This window comes from Fusarium graminearum, chromosome 3 (genome assembly GCF_000240135.3).
Source record: "Fusarium graminearum PH-1 chromosome 3, whole genome shotgun sequence".
Classification (NCBI taxonomy): Eukaryota; Fungi; Ascomycota; class Sordariomycetes; order Hypocreales; family Nectriaceae; genus Fusarium; species Fusarium graminearum.
Genome location: NC_026476.1, coordinates 4337142 through 4352100, shown reverse-complemented (window position 1 = coordinate 4352100; position 14959 = coordinate 4337142). Strand labels below are relative to the sequence as shown.

Sequence of the window (14959 nt, the reverse complement as noted above, 5' to 3'; positions counted from 1 at the left end):
AGGCTCTCTCCTCATTTGAATTCTCGGTCACTATGTATGCGGGGCGGCATATGAATAGACGTGGGGAAAGAGACAGTGCACATATGCGAAAAGGTGTGTTAATACCCATGCTTCATAGAGGAGCTGCTCGTGTAGAACACACGAGTCTATAGTGTATCATAACAACAGAATTCATGTTTTATAAATGCCTATCCGAAAGTGCAAAATGAAAGTGAACCTCCCTATCGCCTTAAACGCCATGCTTCAACTCATAAACCATGCAATTTTCTCCAGCCATATGCCGGCTTACTTGGCTTGGTACACTTGAAAAGAACCAAACTCCCAGTAGGCATTATTGAATGCCTCGGGATTGTTAGCAACGAGGCTCTTGCAGTCACCAGGACCTGCGGGTATGTATGTCAGTCTAAGTTCTGCTGGATCAAACGAATAAACTTACACTCGGAGTCAGCCCAAACATGGGACACCAAACTACCGCACAGGTCGATGTTGGCAATGATACTTTGGTTCTTGAAGTGAGAACCAATATTGCAATCTGTACTGGGGAAGTCGGCGACGGCAATACCCCAAGTACTGGGAGCGGGTTTGTTTGACTTGATGTCGGATGGAATTGAGTTCCTGGCGAACTGCCACATGCGGATACCTTCCTTTCGCCATTCTACAGCCATGATACCTCCCCCGTTTTTGTTGAAGCCAGTGCCGTATCCATCAGCGTCTGACTTGACACCACAACCATCGTTGTCGTTCAATTCGTGATTGCAGTTCTTTTGCAGGATTTTACCTGTATTCTTGCGACGAACGTCCATAGAACAACCCTTAGTAGTGTGTAGCGTCATCTGATTTCCAGTGTCTGCCTTGTTGGTTGCTTCCATGATGTCAATTTCACCATTTTCTGGCCAGTTTGAAGGATCAGTGAGCCAAAGAGCAGGCCAGGTGCCACAGCCGTAGGGGGTATGCTTGATGTCAAAAATGAAGAGGCCGCTGTCGTATGTCTTTTTGGACACGACTCGAACAGAGAAGCGACCTGTTGACGCATTAGGCTCCGAGTTGGGGCCAACAGAAGTGTCAACTCTCAGAAACGCAGAGTCAGCTGAAGCAGAGGTCAAGTTAAGAGCCTGTGCTTGCTCCCGTGGGACGTAATGAACAAAGCCTTGGGTGGGGTCGTATCCTGTGAAGTAGTTGAACTGATCGTAGAAGGATTCACCTCCATCTGGGCAATTTGTTAGGAGAGCTTTGAGGGATAGAAATGGCCGACTTACAGGTATCTGCCAAGCTATATGACAACGGCGAGTAATCGGGATATCTATTCTCCTTCACTTTCGTGACCGAAACAGCGATGACGATGATCAAGACAACAACGAAGGCCAGAATAACAGCAGCCCAAATACCCTTTCTCCAGTACCTAGGATTCCACCAAGGCATTCGAGAGGAAGCGTGGCGAACATCTTGGCCTTGTCGAGATGGTAGGATCTCATCGTAGGCGGGCGCCGCTGGTCCTGCCTTGAACTCTTCTGAATACCCCGACATGATAATAGAGGGTCGGGTAAGGCTGAGTGTATTTTGTTTTGGGGTCAAAGAATGGGAATATGAAGTTGATGATATCAAGTGCAATCAATGTGACGGAAAGAGAATCAAGAGATGGATGAGTGGCCGGGTGAGTGGGATGGAATGTGGATGTAGATGTTGATGAAATGTCTCGGTCAGAGGAACGAGCGCGAGGAGGATACAAGTGAACCAATATTCTTTTTTTATCACAAGAAGGAGCGAGGGGAGGAATCTTGGTTGGAACATTAAGGAGGGAGCGTCCCTTGGAACCAGGTTAGTATATTACAGCAGCTGCCCTTCCACTACCTGCCAACTGCCTAACAGTGAATGATTCAAGACATTTATATACAAAACGGTACCTAACTTTGAGTTGACCGTTTGCTCTCGTATTCTCCACATTGAATGCCGTGTCCCCGGTTAGTACATGCTCCTGGTGCTGGCTGCGTCTTAAGAGTGCTGCTGTATTTGGTGATAATGATGTTTATGGCGGTTGATGTTCAGGGGTAACAAGGTCAATAGCCACAAAAATAACCCCCGAAAGTCAAAATCTGACCTATTCTCAATTCAATACGAGACTAAAATGCGGTAATAGCCAGTTTTTACATGTGTCAAGGGCGGATTTAGGTCCAAGTTGCTTATTGATAGATAGAGACGCGTAATCGAGGCTCGAACCACCATGCAAGTGCAAGTTAGCACTGTCGTGGCTCCCGGATACTAGAGGTAATGAAAACAGCCTGGCAACACGTCATTCTTTGAGGATCAATAAGCATCCTCGAATCGAAAACGAATTCAATTCATAATATGCATAGAATATGAGAGAGATGCTATCTATGTGTTGGACAATGGCACTTGAAGATCTTGATACTGACTGGAATGGAATGAAACGCCATCAACAGCCACCATACACTAACACAACTAAGGGTGAACGTACTGTCCAGGCGAAACTTGCCGTGCAGCCGAGAATACATACTCTTAAACAATGGGTTGTCGTGTGCCGAAGTCCGTCTTATCTTATATGCTTACTATTAATAAGAACGAAAATAGAGGTTGATTGAGGAATGCTTGTAGGTGACGAATCCATATAACTATTCCTTGCTATTTATTTGTTGGGTTCAAGTATTAGTACTTGATAGTTTTCCTCAACCCCCGGTCTCGATCAATCATTAATACCACACTTGCAAGACCAAGACCACTCAGCCTACCCTGGATATCATGAGACCACGCTTTTAGACAGTCAGCGTCTTTGAAATAGCGACAACAGCACAAACCCAAGCGCCAAGATCTGTAGTAAACATCCTCGTGTTATTGACAGTCAACCATCTCTCCAGCATCCCAACATTATCCGTCCCCTCACCAGCACAGTTGTCTTCCCACAAGGCACGAAGCTTCCACGCTACAGCAGGAACATATGCCAGGTGACCCAACGCGAGGGCAGCAGAACAGCCGTACCAGAACAGCGATCCGCGAGACTCCAGCAGAGCACGCTCAGACCAGATGTTTCTGGTGGAAGTGGTGAATGTGAGGCCGACAAAAGTGAGGACAGCCCATGGACCTGAGCCGTAGAAGTTTGCGATGTAGCCTGGGATGATCTCGTTGGCTTTCTGGCGCTCGATGGGCGTTTTGGTGAAGAGTGAGAGGAAGAAGCTCTGGTCGCGAGCGAACCAAAGGGTAATACTCGATGAGACGAGAGGTGTTGTCAGAAGGAGAACCCTCGGATTGAAAAAGGCCCCCGACGCCATGATCGTTGATTTGATGTCAATTGATGAAATGCACTCTCAATTGCAGTGGTGGTTGATGTTGGTGTTGATTGTGCTGACACTTTTGAGATTACAGGCTTCTTTGTCTCTTATATCATTTACTCAACGCCGATCACTGAAACACAAAAACCCTCCGGAATCGAGTATTCTCGTATATAGTTTGTATTCACTGTTGGTCCTCCATCAGCTGATGATTACACACCTAAAACTCCACCTCTGTGATCCTTCAACACGTGAAACTCCATCAAACCCTCCGATCCTGCAGGAACAATCGGAAATTTCCTTTTAATCTCAGCCTTGTCGTATGATATCGAACGATCCGGCGTCACATTTCCTAATCATTTTCTTGCCCAAGAACAATCTTAAGTTGTATTTATTAACGTCAGCTTTAACCCAGCTAACTATACATAATCCGCAACTCTACTCGATTTCCAACCTAAGAGCATCATACTGCACATAGACAGAAGTTGGAAGCACAGCAGACTCATAGTTGGTCCCGTTGTAAGGCAAGCTCAGAACCATCTCGTTCTCACCCTTCTTCAACCATTTGGCATCAAACTCGAACTTGTGAGCAAGGTTGTAACAGCTGACAGAGGAGCGCACAGCACATGAGCTACTTTGGTAGTATCTTTCACGAGTCAAGTCAGTATATCTGATTCCTCAAGGGCAGTAAAGCTCAACTTACGGAATGACCCACGGCTCGAGATCCTTGCCGTTGATATTGACAGTATACTTGAGGTTCGAGTGAGGCTCAGAAGCATTATAAACGTCGGTGTTTCCCGCAGCAGTCTTTGCACCTGCAAGCTGTACCGTAAATGTGGCTCGCTTCTTATGCTTAAACTGCGACTCTTTCAAGTCAAACGCAACTGTCCAATTGTTGACATCGCCGTTGCCAACATACTGCTCCGGACGAGGGTAATTGCCCTTTCCGCCAAAAACACTCCAGTGAACATAGTTGAGATCCTTGCCAACATCGCTTTCACCGACCTTGAAATTGACACCGTCGGGGAAATCCTTGACAAAATCCCAGTTGGCCCAATAGATTCTGTACTGTTCCGGCTGCAGCGGCTTGGACGTGTCAGGTTCGAAACCGTGACGATATTCACCAGAAGTCTTGTCAGGAGTACCAACTCGCCAAAGTTCTTTGCCGGCAGACTCTTCTCTCCAGCGAACGTTCTTTTTCTCAGTCTTGCCAGGGCTGACCTTGATCTTATCTTGGGTATATTGTCCAAATATGTTGTCGGCATAAACAGTGAGACGATAAGTCCCAGATTTGACACGAGGAATAGTCGCTCGGCCACTCTCGTCAAGGTTAGCCCAATATTGGTAGGCTTTGGTATCAAACACGTTATCCTGGAAATCGACGCCGCTCTGTGCGAGAACAGCAATGGCGTTCTTAGCTCCCTTGGGAAGATCAACCTTGACCTCAAACTTTCCACGGCCTTTGGTAGGAACATAGTTTGGGACGTGCTTGGCAATGGAATCATAGAAATCGGCGTTCCATTCTGGATCGGCGTATTGAGCAGCGTCAGCCTGGGCTTTGAGGATATCGGTCGTGCCAGGGAATCGATTAAAGTGGAAGTATTGCTTTGGGCCATTAGTGATAATATCCTTGCCGGTACTTCAAATAAACTTACAGGACCAAAGGTGCGGTCAAATCCATTGGTAATATTGGGCTATGAGGATTAGCAGGCTATTTCGTTGATAAGTATGGCAATGAACGTACTGTCTGATCTCCATGGTGGTTGGAGCTGATGTAGTTGTACAGAATACCATCAACGACTAGATCAGAGTGTAGAGGACCCCCAAAATAAGTGTCCTTTGTATTCATGACGAGCCAAGCGCCGTAAGCGTCTCCATCTTCAGTCTTGGAGCCATCCGCGAACCTTTAATATGTCAGTAATTTAGTTCCTAACAACTATATCCGAGGAGCTTACAATCCATAAGCGTCGATGTCACGCCAATTATCTTGGAACGTATACTTGGTAAAATAGTCCGCCTCCTGTTTGACATAGGGATCGTTGGGTGTGTTTCCCATGTACCATGTCGCATCTTGTACCACAACCTGCTTCTCCTTGGCCTCCTTGCCAGGCAGAGGCGCGTAATGCTTCGTGTTGGTGAGAAGATGAGTCCACATGTCGTTATTTGGCCGGAAGAGGGTTCGAAGTTCTTGAAGGTTGCGAAGGAACGGCTGCTCTTCGTTGTGGTAGGCGACTCGACTAAACGTATGCAGGCCAGTCTCGCCATCTCTCAGAAACCAATACTGCTCCAAGACCTGACCTGTCTCGGTGTATGTGTCAGACATGACAATACCGCCATAGTCCTTGCCCTTTGCATCCTTTCCCTTGAAGAGCTTGTACTTGGGCGTCACAGATCCCGGAGTCCAAAAGCCCTTTGGCGTGCAGTAACAATCTAGGTATGGACCAATTCCGGTAGAGCCAGATGGGCTGCCAAGTAGGTTCGTTCCGTCCAGTGTGAGCTTCACGATAGCGCCGCCCTTTTTCTGGACAGCTGCGTAGAGGCGGTCATTGGAAATAACCAGCTGAGTATCGGTCTCTGTCGCATTGAGAGCCGCGGCCACTAGTTGAGGTACATAGAATAAGGAAACGAGGAAAGCTGTGGAAAGCTTGCGGAACTTCATGTCAGCGACGAGGGGGTGTAAGTAGAAGAGTTCTCGAAGCTGTCACTTGACAATTCTGACACTCAATGCGACTTCATGTCGCCTTTATAGCTCCAGTAGGCCTCCTCATGACCCCACGACAGGCCCCCAATTGCCCCTGTGGGGGACGAAGCTACCATGCAAAGGTAAGGGTAGCTTGGCCAAGATATGGTGTTTCCCCGTGGGGACGCTGTCGATCGTGTCTTTTCAGGCTAAGACCCGAACTCTAGCAAATGATTCGGGGGAAATTGCAACGCTGGCTTTCGGATCTCGGGTCAAAGATCAGCGAGTATCAGGGGAAATCAGACCTCGGAGACAAATGACCTCTTGAACCTGGTCAACAACACGATGCGTACTTCTCAAGACATGACAATTCATTACCTATACCCCGCAAAACAGACCCAAATCGGTCAATGTTCCGAAATGCGGAGGGAGAGGAGAGCAAAAGATTCCACGTATTAGCAATAGATATCAGTCATGGCACAAATATTTGGTCGCGCTTATGAGGTTGAGTAAAATTAATGGGTGAAGCACAGGCGGTGCTTTATGTAGTGTTGGTATTGTGAAAATGCCTTGCAAAAAAGTTGCGAATTGACGCCTGACTGAGTCTAACTGTATAAGCCATACACACATTTCCGTGCAGTTTGCTGATTATTCTTCATCGTCGTCAGGGTCAACTCTCGGCCGCTTGGACTGCCTGCTATCATCGTCTTGCAAGCCATAACCACGCTTAGAGGAGTTCTGATCCACCTCTGACAAGAACTTGTCTACATTAAAAGGATCTCCAGCATCCTTCTCAAACTGAACGGGACCTTCGCGTGCCTGTGTAAAAAGTGTTAGTGAATGTGTAGATGAGAATAAAAAAAATGAAGAGCTTACCTCGGCATCTGCAGCACCCTTAAATGTTCCCTTTCCAAGAGCCTCGCCAAATCGGCTACTCTTCTGAATCTTTGCCATCTCTCGGTCACCCGCCTCTGCATCGTCATCATCGTCTACATTTACCCGTGGGCGGTAAATGCTGTTCATGGCGTCTTGTGCCGCAAAGAGAGGCTTGTCATAGGGGTTGTCCTCGTTGATGCCGCTATCAAATCCACTTGTTTGGTTGAATAACCGCGAGTCGTACATGGTCTCCTTTGATTGTGTAGGCTTGGCCACACCCAGAGCAATCTTTTCTGAAATATCTCGGCCTTGTTCACGGGCCATGACCTGAGCTCGTCGCTCAGCACCCATGCGGTTCTGTCGTAGCTTTCGCTCCTCATCTCTTTGCTTCTCCTGGCGAGCCTTGACACGCTCTCTGACTTCCTCGTCCTCGCTGTCGGAGCGGTCTGACTCGGAATAACTATAACTTCGCGATCGTGACCTCGAGTCTCTGGAGTCCCTTGAATCGTGGGAACCGCGAGAATCCCTACGCCCGCGGCCAGCAGCAGATCGCTCAGCACGAGCCTTCTGGGCCAACTCTCGAAGGTTGTCCTCCTTCTGTGCCTTCTCCTTCTCTGCTAGACGCTGTTGCATCATAGCACGCTGTTGAACCTCTTCACGAGCATGACGCTCAGCCATCTTGACAGCTTCAGCGAACTGAGCATGTTTGTCACTGATGGCCAGATCCTGCAATCCACGTCCATCTGCAGCCAAACGCTTATCCAATGGCACTGTAAAACCCTTGGGATTCTTCCAGTTTGAAACTGGGGGAGGAATCCTCCACATTTCGTTGTCTTCGGCTGTGAGTTTTCGGGGTGGTGAGTGCATGACTGGCGGAGGTGGCGAAGGGGGTCCTCGAGGGATCTTCTTGTGCTTGAATTTCGGAGGTTCCATAGGGTCGCGCTGTCGCTCGACAATCTTCATGATACGATCTTGCTTCTTAGAGTTGTCGCCCATTTGGTTTGCTGGCGTATATCGAACAAAAGTAGGATCTTTTCGCTGTCCAATATTGACATTCTTCGGTTTCTGAGCTGCCACCGCACCACTGACAAGGGCAGCCAGTGCGTTCTTCGTCCTCTCTGTTGTTGCCTCCACAGACTCCTTGTCTGGTCGCGAAAGATCGATCTCGCCGGCATCGGCGCGTTGTCGAAGAGGAATCAGATCCTTGAAAGATGTATGGATAATTCGGTTCTCGGTATGGCCTTGTCGCGCGATGGCATCGTATTTAACCTTGCCTTCGGAGTCAACCTGAATCGCCAACGCGTTGCTGGAGTTGGCGCCTTTCTTTCCCATCTCCAAAGGGTATTGAGCGATCGGGATCTCTGGGAAAGCACCTCCATCTCCAAAGTCTTCTTGCGATCGTGGTCGCCATCCTACGCGCTGGCCGTATGCTGGAGGGCCAGATCGTTTGAGGACGACCTGCGTTTCGTCGAGCTGGCCAGGGCCAACAATCCGAACACCGCGTTGTTGCGCTCGCGCGGGGGCTTCTTCCTCCTCGCCCGTGTATCTGGGCTTTGGCAGCGCAGCCTGTAGCGACCCGGCGATCGACGTCATTTTTATGTCGTTGTGTAGATGATGATGTTGGAGTTGTTCAGGTCGCGAGGCTTCAAGGTTTATTAGAATTTCAAGAGGCGACGGTCCTAAAGCGGCTTAGCGCGGGATGTCTGGAGCAACCGACAGCGCCAAGATTTAGCAACGACTTAGACAATTCCCAATCTTATTACTTGGAATTAAAGACATTGATAGTACCCAAGGATAATAGTTATTACTGTAGAGTTACATAGTTGCTCTAAAATAGCAGTTGAATGATTTCTCCGTGTCCAGTATAAACCTTCAACAGCTTAATCCAGCAGGCGCAACCACGTGAACGATTAACGTTGCACCAGGCATCCAGTAGTAAACATGACTTGCACCTTTATGCGTTTCTCCTAGCTAGTATTGTGTGAAAGTTTATTACAGCTACTAGAGAGCAGTGTCAGGTATATGCCTGATTGTAGCTGAGAAGCCTCTTCGAGCTTCTTACTATCCATTGACTATTGCAATCACCAAATTATCGTCAATGCTCCATTGCACGTCATAGGTCAATGGCAACTTCAAACTACTGATAGGCTTCCCTTGAACCATATCAGAGCACATCAGTAACTTGCGATATGGATTGGTGCTACAAACTTAGACTGCTCGGGTTTAACAGGCGTGTCGGTATTGGTAAAAGCCGACTCATTCAAGACAACTCACTTCCAAGTGCAAAGACACTGTTTAATCAGGCAAAGTATTAAAGCGTATCATGGCAACTTTCATTTCAATATCTCAAACATTTACGTCAAAACCAAATGCAAGGCCTTCCAGCCGAGCCAAGCGCTTTGCTTCCATTGATTATACATATCACTTCCGATATCCGTCTCCTTTTTATTCCCACGCCTCATAACACCCGTGTCCAGCATTGCACATGATAAAGCGATTTCTTTAAACGTAACCCTTGCGCGCACCCTAGTTGTAAAGTTCAGTGCCAGTTCTTGAGTTTGAAGCATGATAAGCCTTACCTGGAAAAAGAATCTAACAACAAACACCTGCAGAGCACCCATGCAGATGATGAGACCGATTTGAATCATGCTGAAGTTGATAATTCGGCCCTCAGTGCTGTTGACAGTGGCAAAGTTTCGGTTCTCGCGGGTTCGGAAGTACTTTTGGTTTCGGGAGATGGTGGAGAGCTGGCCAGAGATCTTGAAGATGGACTCCTCGAGGGCTGATGTCTGTTCGGGGGTAGTACCCTGCTTGGAGGGGAGTTGGGCGCGGGATTCGTTCTCGACAGCAATCTCGAAGTCGACGTACTTCTCGGCAAAAGTACTCATCTCGTTATCGAAGCAAAAAGAGTAGTCGCCGACAACGTTGGCAGAGAAGACGAAGTCGCCCTGTCGCTCCTTTTGACCATCCATGATAATCTTGCCATTGGGACCCTCAACAACGTAGTCGACATCGAAAGAACCACCAGATTGGACCTATAGCACATGTTTAGCTCGGGGTTTGGTGGCCATGATAACATCCAAGGAGGCTCACAGCAAAGTAGAATGCGATCTTCTCGCCCTGCTTTTTCGTGGTGGTATGGAAGCAGGCCTTCTCGTGAGCATCGAGCTTGTAGGTCAAAGCAGTAGCAGCGACATTGGTGGCAAGACAGGCGAAAAGCCCGGCGACAAGTGTTGGTAGTCTCATTGTTGCGGCGATGTGTGAGAGGTTGTCGCGTGCTGCTGCTGCTGTTCAGGACAAGCTGTCGCTAAAGTGGACATGTGCTGTAAGTAAACCGAACGGGCCACGATTGAGCTTCCAAAGCCGGCGCGGAATTTTGCTGGCACCGACCCCCTGGAAGACCCCTCCTGAGACCTGCTCGAGCTCCTTTTTTAGAACCATCAGCTATTTGGTATCAATGCGCCACAGAGACGCCACATCTCGGTAGATCCAATATATTTCCCCTTTGAGCCAATACGCGTTAAGATGTTGCATTACCAGATTGTCGCGGATCATGACCTCACTCCCCTGTCGGTCCTTTCATCAAACAGCTCGCAATAAAACGCTGCTGATCTTTCTTCTTATAAATAAACAACATCATTTCTCATGTCGCGTTGAATACTCACATGACGTGAAGCTTCAAATCATATAGTTCTTGACTTTCCTTAACCTCTTGACCAACTTAGGGCCAATTGCCTTACACGGACCGTTTCATCCGCGCTATCGCGCAGCACCTCCTTATTGTTCTTTCGCATTAGAACCACTACTATCGAGTCATCATCATCAACATGGCAGTTCAGACGAAAGCTGCAAAGCTATCCTCATTTGCTTTGAGGATAAGCGCTCTAGTATTCTTCAGACTTGTATGTACTTCCTTTTTGTTTATATGATGTTAGACCATGCTGACCATACCCACAGTTCCCTGTAAGAGTGAATAAGAACGTTACGAATCAGCAGTTCAACTAACCACACCAACAGGCACACTTTGGCTTCGCCGCCTTTACTCTCTTCGCCATCTATGTTCCATCTTATATTGCGAGCTACTACACTAAGCCTAAAGTTGGTGTCCTCAAAGATGAGATTGATGTTACTGTGAAGGAGTCCGTCACAGCTGAAACCCCTCTCTTGACTGAAGATGGCGTCGCCGTCGTGCCTGAGCCCAAGATCATTACCGATGTAGTTGATGTCAAGGAGAAGGTCGTGATCGGTGAAAAGGTTCCCGGTATCATCAGCATTCTCTTGTCTGGAGCTCCCAGCGCTGCGCGTCCAATTGCGAGTTTCCTAACCTTCCTCATCAACGCTCTTCTCATCGGCTTGACTGCTGATGCTCTATACCGTGCTCGATGGTACTACCCCTCTGACGACCTGTCTTTTGTTCGACTGGGCTATGTATCGCCATCTGAGGCGAAGTTCGTCATTCGTGAGCCTGATCAGGTCCAGATGCCTGTCATATTCGAGTACCACGTTAAGGATGCCGAGTCCACTTACGACCCCAAGATGTGGCTCACTGCAGGCTTTGTCACTTCCACTGACAACACCACCGACTTCACCACGACTATGACGGTACCTCTGGACCCTGCAAAGCAGATGACCTACGAATGGAGGACTTCTAACAATCACACGGGCGAATTTCGCTCCGCTCCCAAGGCAGGAGAGATGCCCGACACCAAGGATGGCCTTTTCACTTTCCTCTCCACTTCGTGCATTCTTCCTCGCTTCCCTTACAGCCCACTGGACCATGCTTTGGCCATCCCTGGTCTGAAGAACCTTGCCAACCTGTTGCCTACTCTGGATGCCCAATTCATGCTGTTCCTTGGTGACTTTATCTACGTCGATGTTCCCGAGCGATTTGGAAAGACCGCAGAAGAATATCGTATGCAATATCGACAGATCTATGCTTCACCCGACTGGGCCCCTGTTGCTCAAAACCTCAGCTGGATCCACGTTCTCGATGATCACGAGATCTCAAACGATTGGTCTTCCAACACAACTGGTATCTACAGCGCTGCTGTGGACCCTTGGCACCTTTACCAAGCTAATGTCAACCCTCCTATCTCTGAAGCCGCTGGTCCCCTCAATCTCAGACGCAATGCCACCTGGTACGAGTTCACTCAAGGACCAGCCAGCTTTTTCATGATGGATACTCGCAGCTACCGCTCCAGCAACAACGCGCCATTCAACGCTACAGATAAGACCATGCTGGGCAAGGAGCAACTGGCTGATCTGCTGGCCTGGCTCGCCCGTCCTGTTCCCAAGGGTGTTCGATGGAAGTTCATTGCTTCTTCTGTCCCTTTCACCAAGAACTGGCCCATCAATGTCAAGGACACCTGGGGTGGTTTCCTCACTGAGAGAAAGCAAATCCTTGAGGCTATGTGGGACTCCGGTGCACGAGGTACCAGCGTCGTTATTCTCTCCGGCGATCGCCATGAGTTTGCCGCTACCAGGTTCCCACCTCCTGTTGACTCGCAATGGCCACAGTCCGCTGCTGCCCACGAATTCTCTACCAGCCCCTTGAACCAGTTTGCTTCTCCTTTCCCCACATACAAGCAGACAGACGATGAGGATGTTATGATGAGGTATGTCCATATTCCCTATTTAATCCAACAAACACAATTAACTAACAATTCTAAAGCTATATTCCCGGAGGCAAGTCTAAGTTTGGTTCTTTCTCGATTGGCAAGCTCGAGGACAACAGGAGTTCGCTCTACTATACCCTCTACATTGACGGTAAGGAGACGTGGAAGGCGACTGTCCAGGCTCCGGACTCGCCCGAGGACGTTATTCAAGAGGTTGTTCCCCCCTCATTCTGGGACAAGATCAAGTTCTTCTAGGCGGAGGTTGAATCTACGTTCGAGCGGGAATCTTTGCTGTTTACATATGGAATCTCGTAATACTGTTTAATATATTATACGCACTGTAGACTGAAAATCGTTTTTACCGATCTATTCATTCGCCTCTCGTCCATATTTACCAGCACTGGTGACACTACATCGCTTGTGCTCTTATTTAACGATCGGTCTTCGAGGGAGCTGCTCCGGCCCCACCATGGCCGGCCCCACGCTGGACCACCCCGAAGCTTAGCTCACCGCCCAGACCCACTCTCCAATCGCCAGAAAATTTCCCCGGCAAAATTCTCAAAAGTTTGACGACCAGTCGAGATCCGCGACGCTTCCAATTGAAAGCATTATACATCCCAGTTACATCAACACAATAAATCCACACAATGGCCGGGCTTGTGAACAAGAAAAAGAGACAGCCTGATGGCCGGTTACAGCGGCCTACCAAAAAGCAAAAGAGAAAGCAACTCCGAGATTACAACAGTGACTCTGAACCAGAGGAGGCGCAAGAATTCGATGCTGTCAACCTGCTCGATTCCGACGACGACATTCACAATGTTCAGGTCGACAACGTCGGCGCTTCCGACAATGAAGCTTCCAGCTCCGATGAAGAGAGGCCTGCCTTGAAGAAGCCTCTCAAGAAGACAAAACCAAACGCCAAGTCGCAAAAGCCCAAGGACGACGAGCCGGAGGCCGAATCTGAGGAGGAAGAGGATGACGATGACGAAGGATCGGAAGACGACGAAGATGAAGATATGGATGGCACGAACCCCAATAAGCGCAAGAAGTCAAAGCGAAACGATCCCAATGCCTTCGCTACATCGCTCTCCAAGATTCTTTCCACCAAACTATCAACATCCAAGCGATCGGATCCTGTTCTTGCCCGAAGTGCTGCAGCCCACGAAGCCTCCAAGGCCGCTGTCGACAGTGCCCTAGAGTCCAAGGCGCGAAAACAGCTCCGCGAGCAGAAGAAGCGAGCATTCGAGAAGGGTCGAGTAAAGGATGTCCTCGTCGCAACCACAAATGACACCACTGGAGAGCTGGAGATATCTACATCTGAGATCATGGAGACTGAGAGGAGACTACGCAAGGTCGCACAGCGTGGTGTTGTCAAGCTCTTCAACGCCGTTCGTGCTGCGCAGGTTAAGGCCGTTGAGGCGGAGAAGGGTACGAAAAAGGAGGGTGTCATCGGGATGAAGAAGCGAGAGGAAAAGGTCAACGAGATGAGTAAGAAGGGATTCCTGGAGTTGATTGCCTCAGGAGGTGGCGGATTGAAAAAGGGTGGACTCGAGGAGGCGTAATAACATTTCTGTGTTCTTCCTTTGTTTCTTTTCAAGAGGAGTAGTAGAATCACCTGGCCGTGCTCTCCCGGTCTCGCAACTAAAGTCGCAACAAAGATACCCTGCATGATGCACCTGATCGCCCGTCATCGCCCGGTTCTATTTCCTCCTAAAAGTACAGTACGTAGTCTTACAAGTACAGGTCATCCATCTCGTCTCATATATCAAAACATAACATATGTCTCATGCCGTAATTTTCTTAGCTGAAATCGCTCGCTTGCAGGTTCCTCGTCATGGAGGGCAGCTTCACCACCAAACCATCCATCTCCTTGGTCATCTTCACTTGGCATCCCAGTCGACTCGTCTCGGTAAGTCCGAATGCCAGATCCAACATATCATTCTCGTCATCCTCGGGCTCAGGCATCTTGTCGAAATATTCGTCATCGGCAACGATCACATGGCATGTCGAGCAGGCGCAAGATCCTCCGCATGCGCCCTCCATCTCCAGGTCGTTGGCTTGGGCGATATCGAGAAGGTTGTCTCCCTCTGAAACAGCAAACTTATTTTCTGTGCCGTCTTTCTCAATGAAAGTAACATAGAGTCTGAATTATGTTAATTAAGTATTACTGAAGTTCGGAGCTTCCATTGGCACATACTCCTCGCCCGGCTTTGGAGGATCGATATGCCCGTGTCGTCTTTGCGTTGACGTAGTGAAAGCTCTTTGGGAAACGGGCGAAAACCGGACAGCTCGAGGGATTACAGCGAATTGACTTCGAGAAGCCTGCGACATAATGTTTTGGCTAAAGCGCATAGGCTGTGTTGTTCGGCATGCCGTAGCTGGGAGCTTGGCCAAGCAAGTCGCAAAAGATCGTGACGCCGACATGATTCCGGGGATTTCGGGGGATCGGCCGAAGATGTAAGTCGAGGATTAATGAGAATAATTTAAAAAAAAGTATGGACGTTATA

At 48.7% G+C, this 14959-nt stretch overlaps 8 protein-coding genes across 8 annotated transcripts; 2 read left to right on the top strand and 6 right to left on the bottom strand.

The window, feature by feature from the left end:
• Positions 1-62: 62 nt before the first annotated feature.
• FGSG_06119 (uncharacterized protein) lies at positions 63-1986 on the bottom strand. The gene is made up of 3 exons (XM_011326441.1): positions 1257-1986; positions 437-1207; positions 63-383 (listed from the first exon to the last, which is right to left on the bottom strand). The coding sequence occupies exons 1-3, from the start codon at positions 1522-1524 to the stop codon at positions 286-288; spliced, it is 1137 nt and encodes a 378-aa protein (XP_011324743.1). The 5' UTR covers positions 1525-1986; the 3' UTR covers positions 63-285.
• A 675-nt stretch (positions 1987-2661) lies between these two features.
• On the bottom strand, positions 2662-3281 carry FGSG_06118 (uncharacterized protein; the record flags this gene model as incomplete). The annotated part of the gene is made up of 2 exons (XM_011326440.1): positions 2662-2765; positions 2897-3281. 2 exons carry the CDS (start codon positions 3279-3281, stop codon positions 2662-2664), a joined length of 489 nt encoding a protein of 162 aa, XP_011324742.1.
• Positions 3282-3719: 438 nt separating this feature from the next.
• FGSG_06117 (uncharacterized protein) lies at positions 3720-5940 on the bottom strand (the record flags this gene model as incomplete). The annotated part of the gene is made up of 5 exons (XM_011326439.1): positions 3720-3927; positions 3985-4886; positions 4937-4975; positions 5026-5185; positions 5237-5940. The coding sequence occupies 5 exons, from the start codon at positions 5938-5940 to the stop codon at positions 3720-3722; spliced, it is 2013 nt and encodes a 670-aa protein (XP_011324741.1).
• A 669-nt stretch (positions 5941-6609) lies between these two features.
• On the bottom strand, positions 6610-8430 carry FGSG_06116 (pre-mRNA splicing factor prp45; the record flags this gene model as incomplete). Its single annotated transcript, XM_011326438.1, has 2 exons — positions 6610-6780; positions 6838-8430. 2 exons carry the CDS (start codon positions 8428-8430, stop codon positions 6610-6612), a joined length of 1764 nt encoding a protein of 587 aa, XP_011324740.1.
• A 679-nt stretch (positions 8431-9109) lies between these two features.
• FGSG_06115 (uncharacterized protein) lies at positions 9110-10112 on the bottom strand. The gene is made up of 3 exons (XM_011326437.1): positions 9931-10112; positions 9417-9872; positions 9110-9363 (listed from the first exon to the last, which is right to left on the bottom strand). Exons 1-3 carry the CDS (start codon positions 10081-10083, stop codon positions 9340-9342), a joined length of 633 nt encoding a protein of 210 aa, XP_011324739.1. The 5' UTR covers positions 10084-10112; the 3' UTR covers positions 9110-9339.
• Positions 10113-10664: 552 nt separating this feature from the next.
• Positions 10665-12707, top strand: FGSG_06114 (uncharacterized protein; the record flags this gene model as incomplete). The annotated part of the gene is made up of 4 exons (XM_011326436.1): positions 10665-10739; positions 10795-10800; positions 10855-12452; positions 12509-12707. The coding sequence occupies 4 exons, from the start codon at positions 10665-10667 to the stop codon at positions 12705-12707; spliced, it is 1878 nt and encodes a 625-aa protein (XP_011324738.1).
• A 392-nt stretch (positions 12708-13099) lies between these two features.
• Positions 13100-14014, top strand: FGSG_06113 (uncharacterized protein; the record flags this gene model as incomplete). The annotated part of the gene is made up of 1 exon (XM_011326435.1): positions 13100-14014. One exon carries the CDS (start codon positions 13100-13102, stop codon positions 14012-14014), a length of 915 nt encoding a protein of 304 aa, XP_011324737.1.
• Positions 14015-14252: 238 nt separating this feature from the next.
• Positions 14253-14876, bottom strand: FGSG_06112 (uncharacterized protein; the record flags this gene model as incomplete). The annotated part of the gene is made up of 2 exons (XM_011326434.1): positions 14253-14595; positions 14650-14876. The coding sequence occupies 2 exons, from the start codon at positions 14874-14876 to the stop codon at positions 14253-14255; spliced, it is 570 nt and encodes a 189-aa protein (XP_011324736.1).
• Positions 14877-14959: the final 83 nt, after the last annotated feature.

Coding starts and splice junctions, on each gene's coding strand:
- FGSG_06119 (XM_011326441.1), bottom strand. CDS start 1,524: ATGTCGGGGTATTCAGAAGAGTTCAAGGCAGGACCAGCGGCGCCCGCC. Junction 1,208..1,256: donor ATATAGCTTGGCAGATACCT/GTAAGTCGGCCA, acceptor CAAATTGCCCAG/ATGGAGGTGAATCCTTCTAC. Junction 384..436: donor TGTTTGGGCTGACTCCGAGT/GTAAGTTTATTC, acceptor ACATACCCGCAG/GTCCTGGTGACTGCAAGAGC.
- FGSG_06115 (XM_011326437.1), bottom strand. CDS start 10,083: ATGAGACTACCAACACTTGTCGCCGGGCTTTTCGCCTGTCTTGCCACC. Junction 9,873..9,930: donor AGATCGCATTCTACTTTGCT/GTGAGCCTCCTT, acceptor CATGTGCTATAG/GTCCAATCTGGTGGTTCTTT. Junction 9,364..9,416: donor TTGTTAGATTCTTTTTCCAG/GTAAGGCTTATC, acceptor CTTTACAACTAG/GGTGCGCGCAAGGGTTACGT.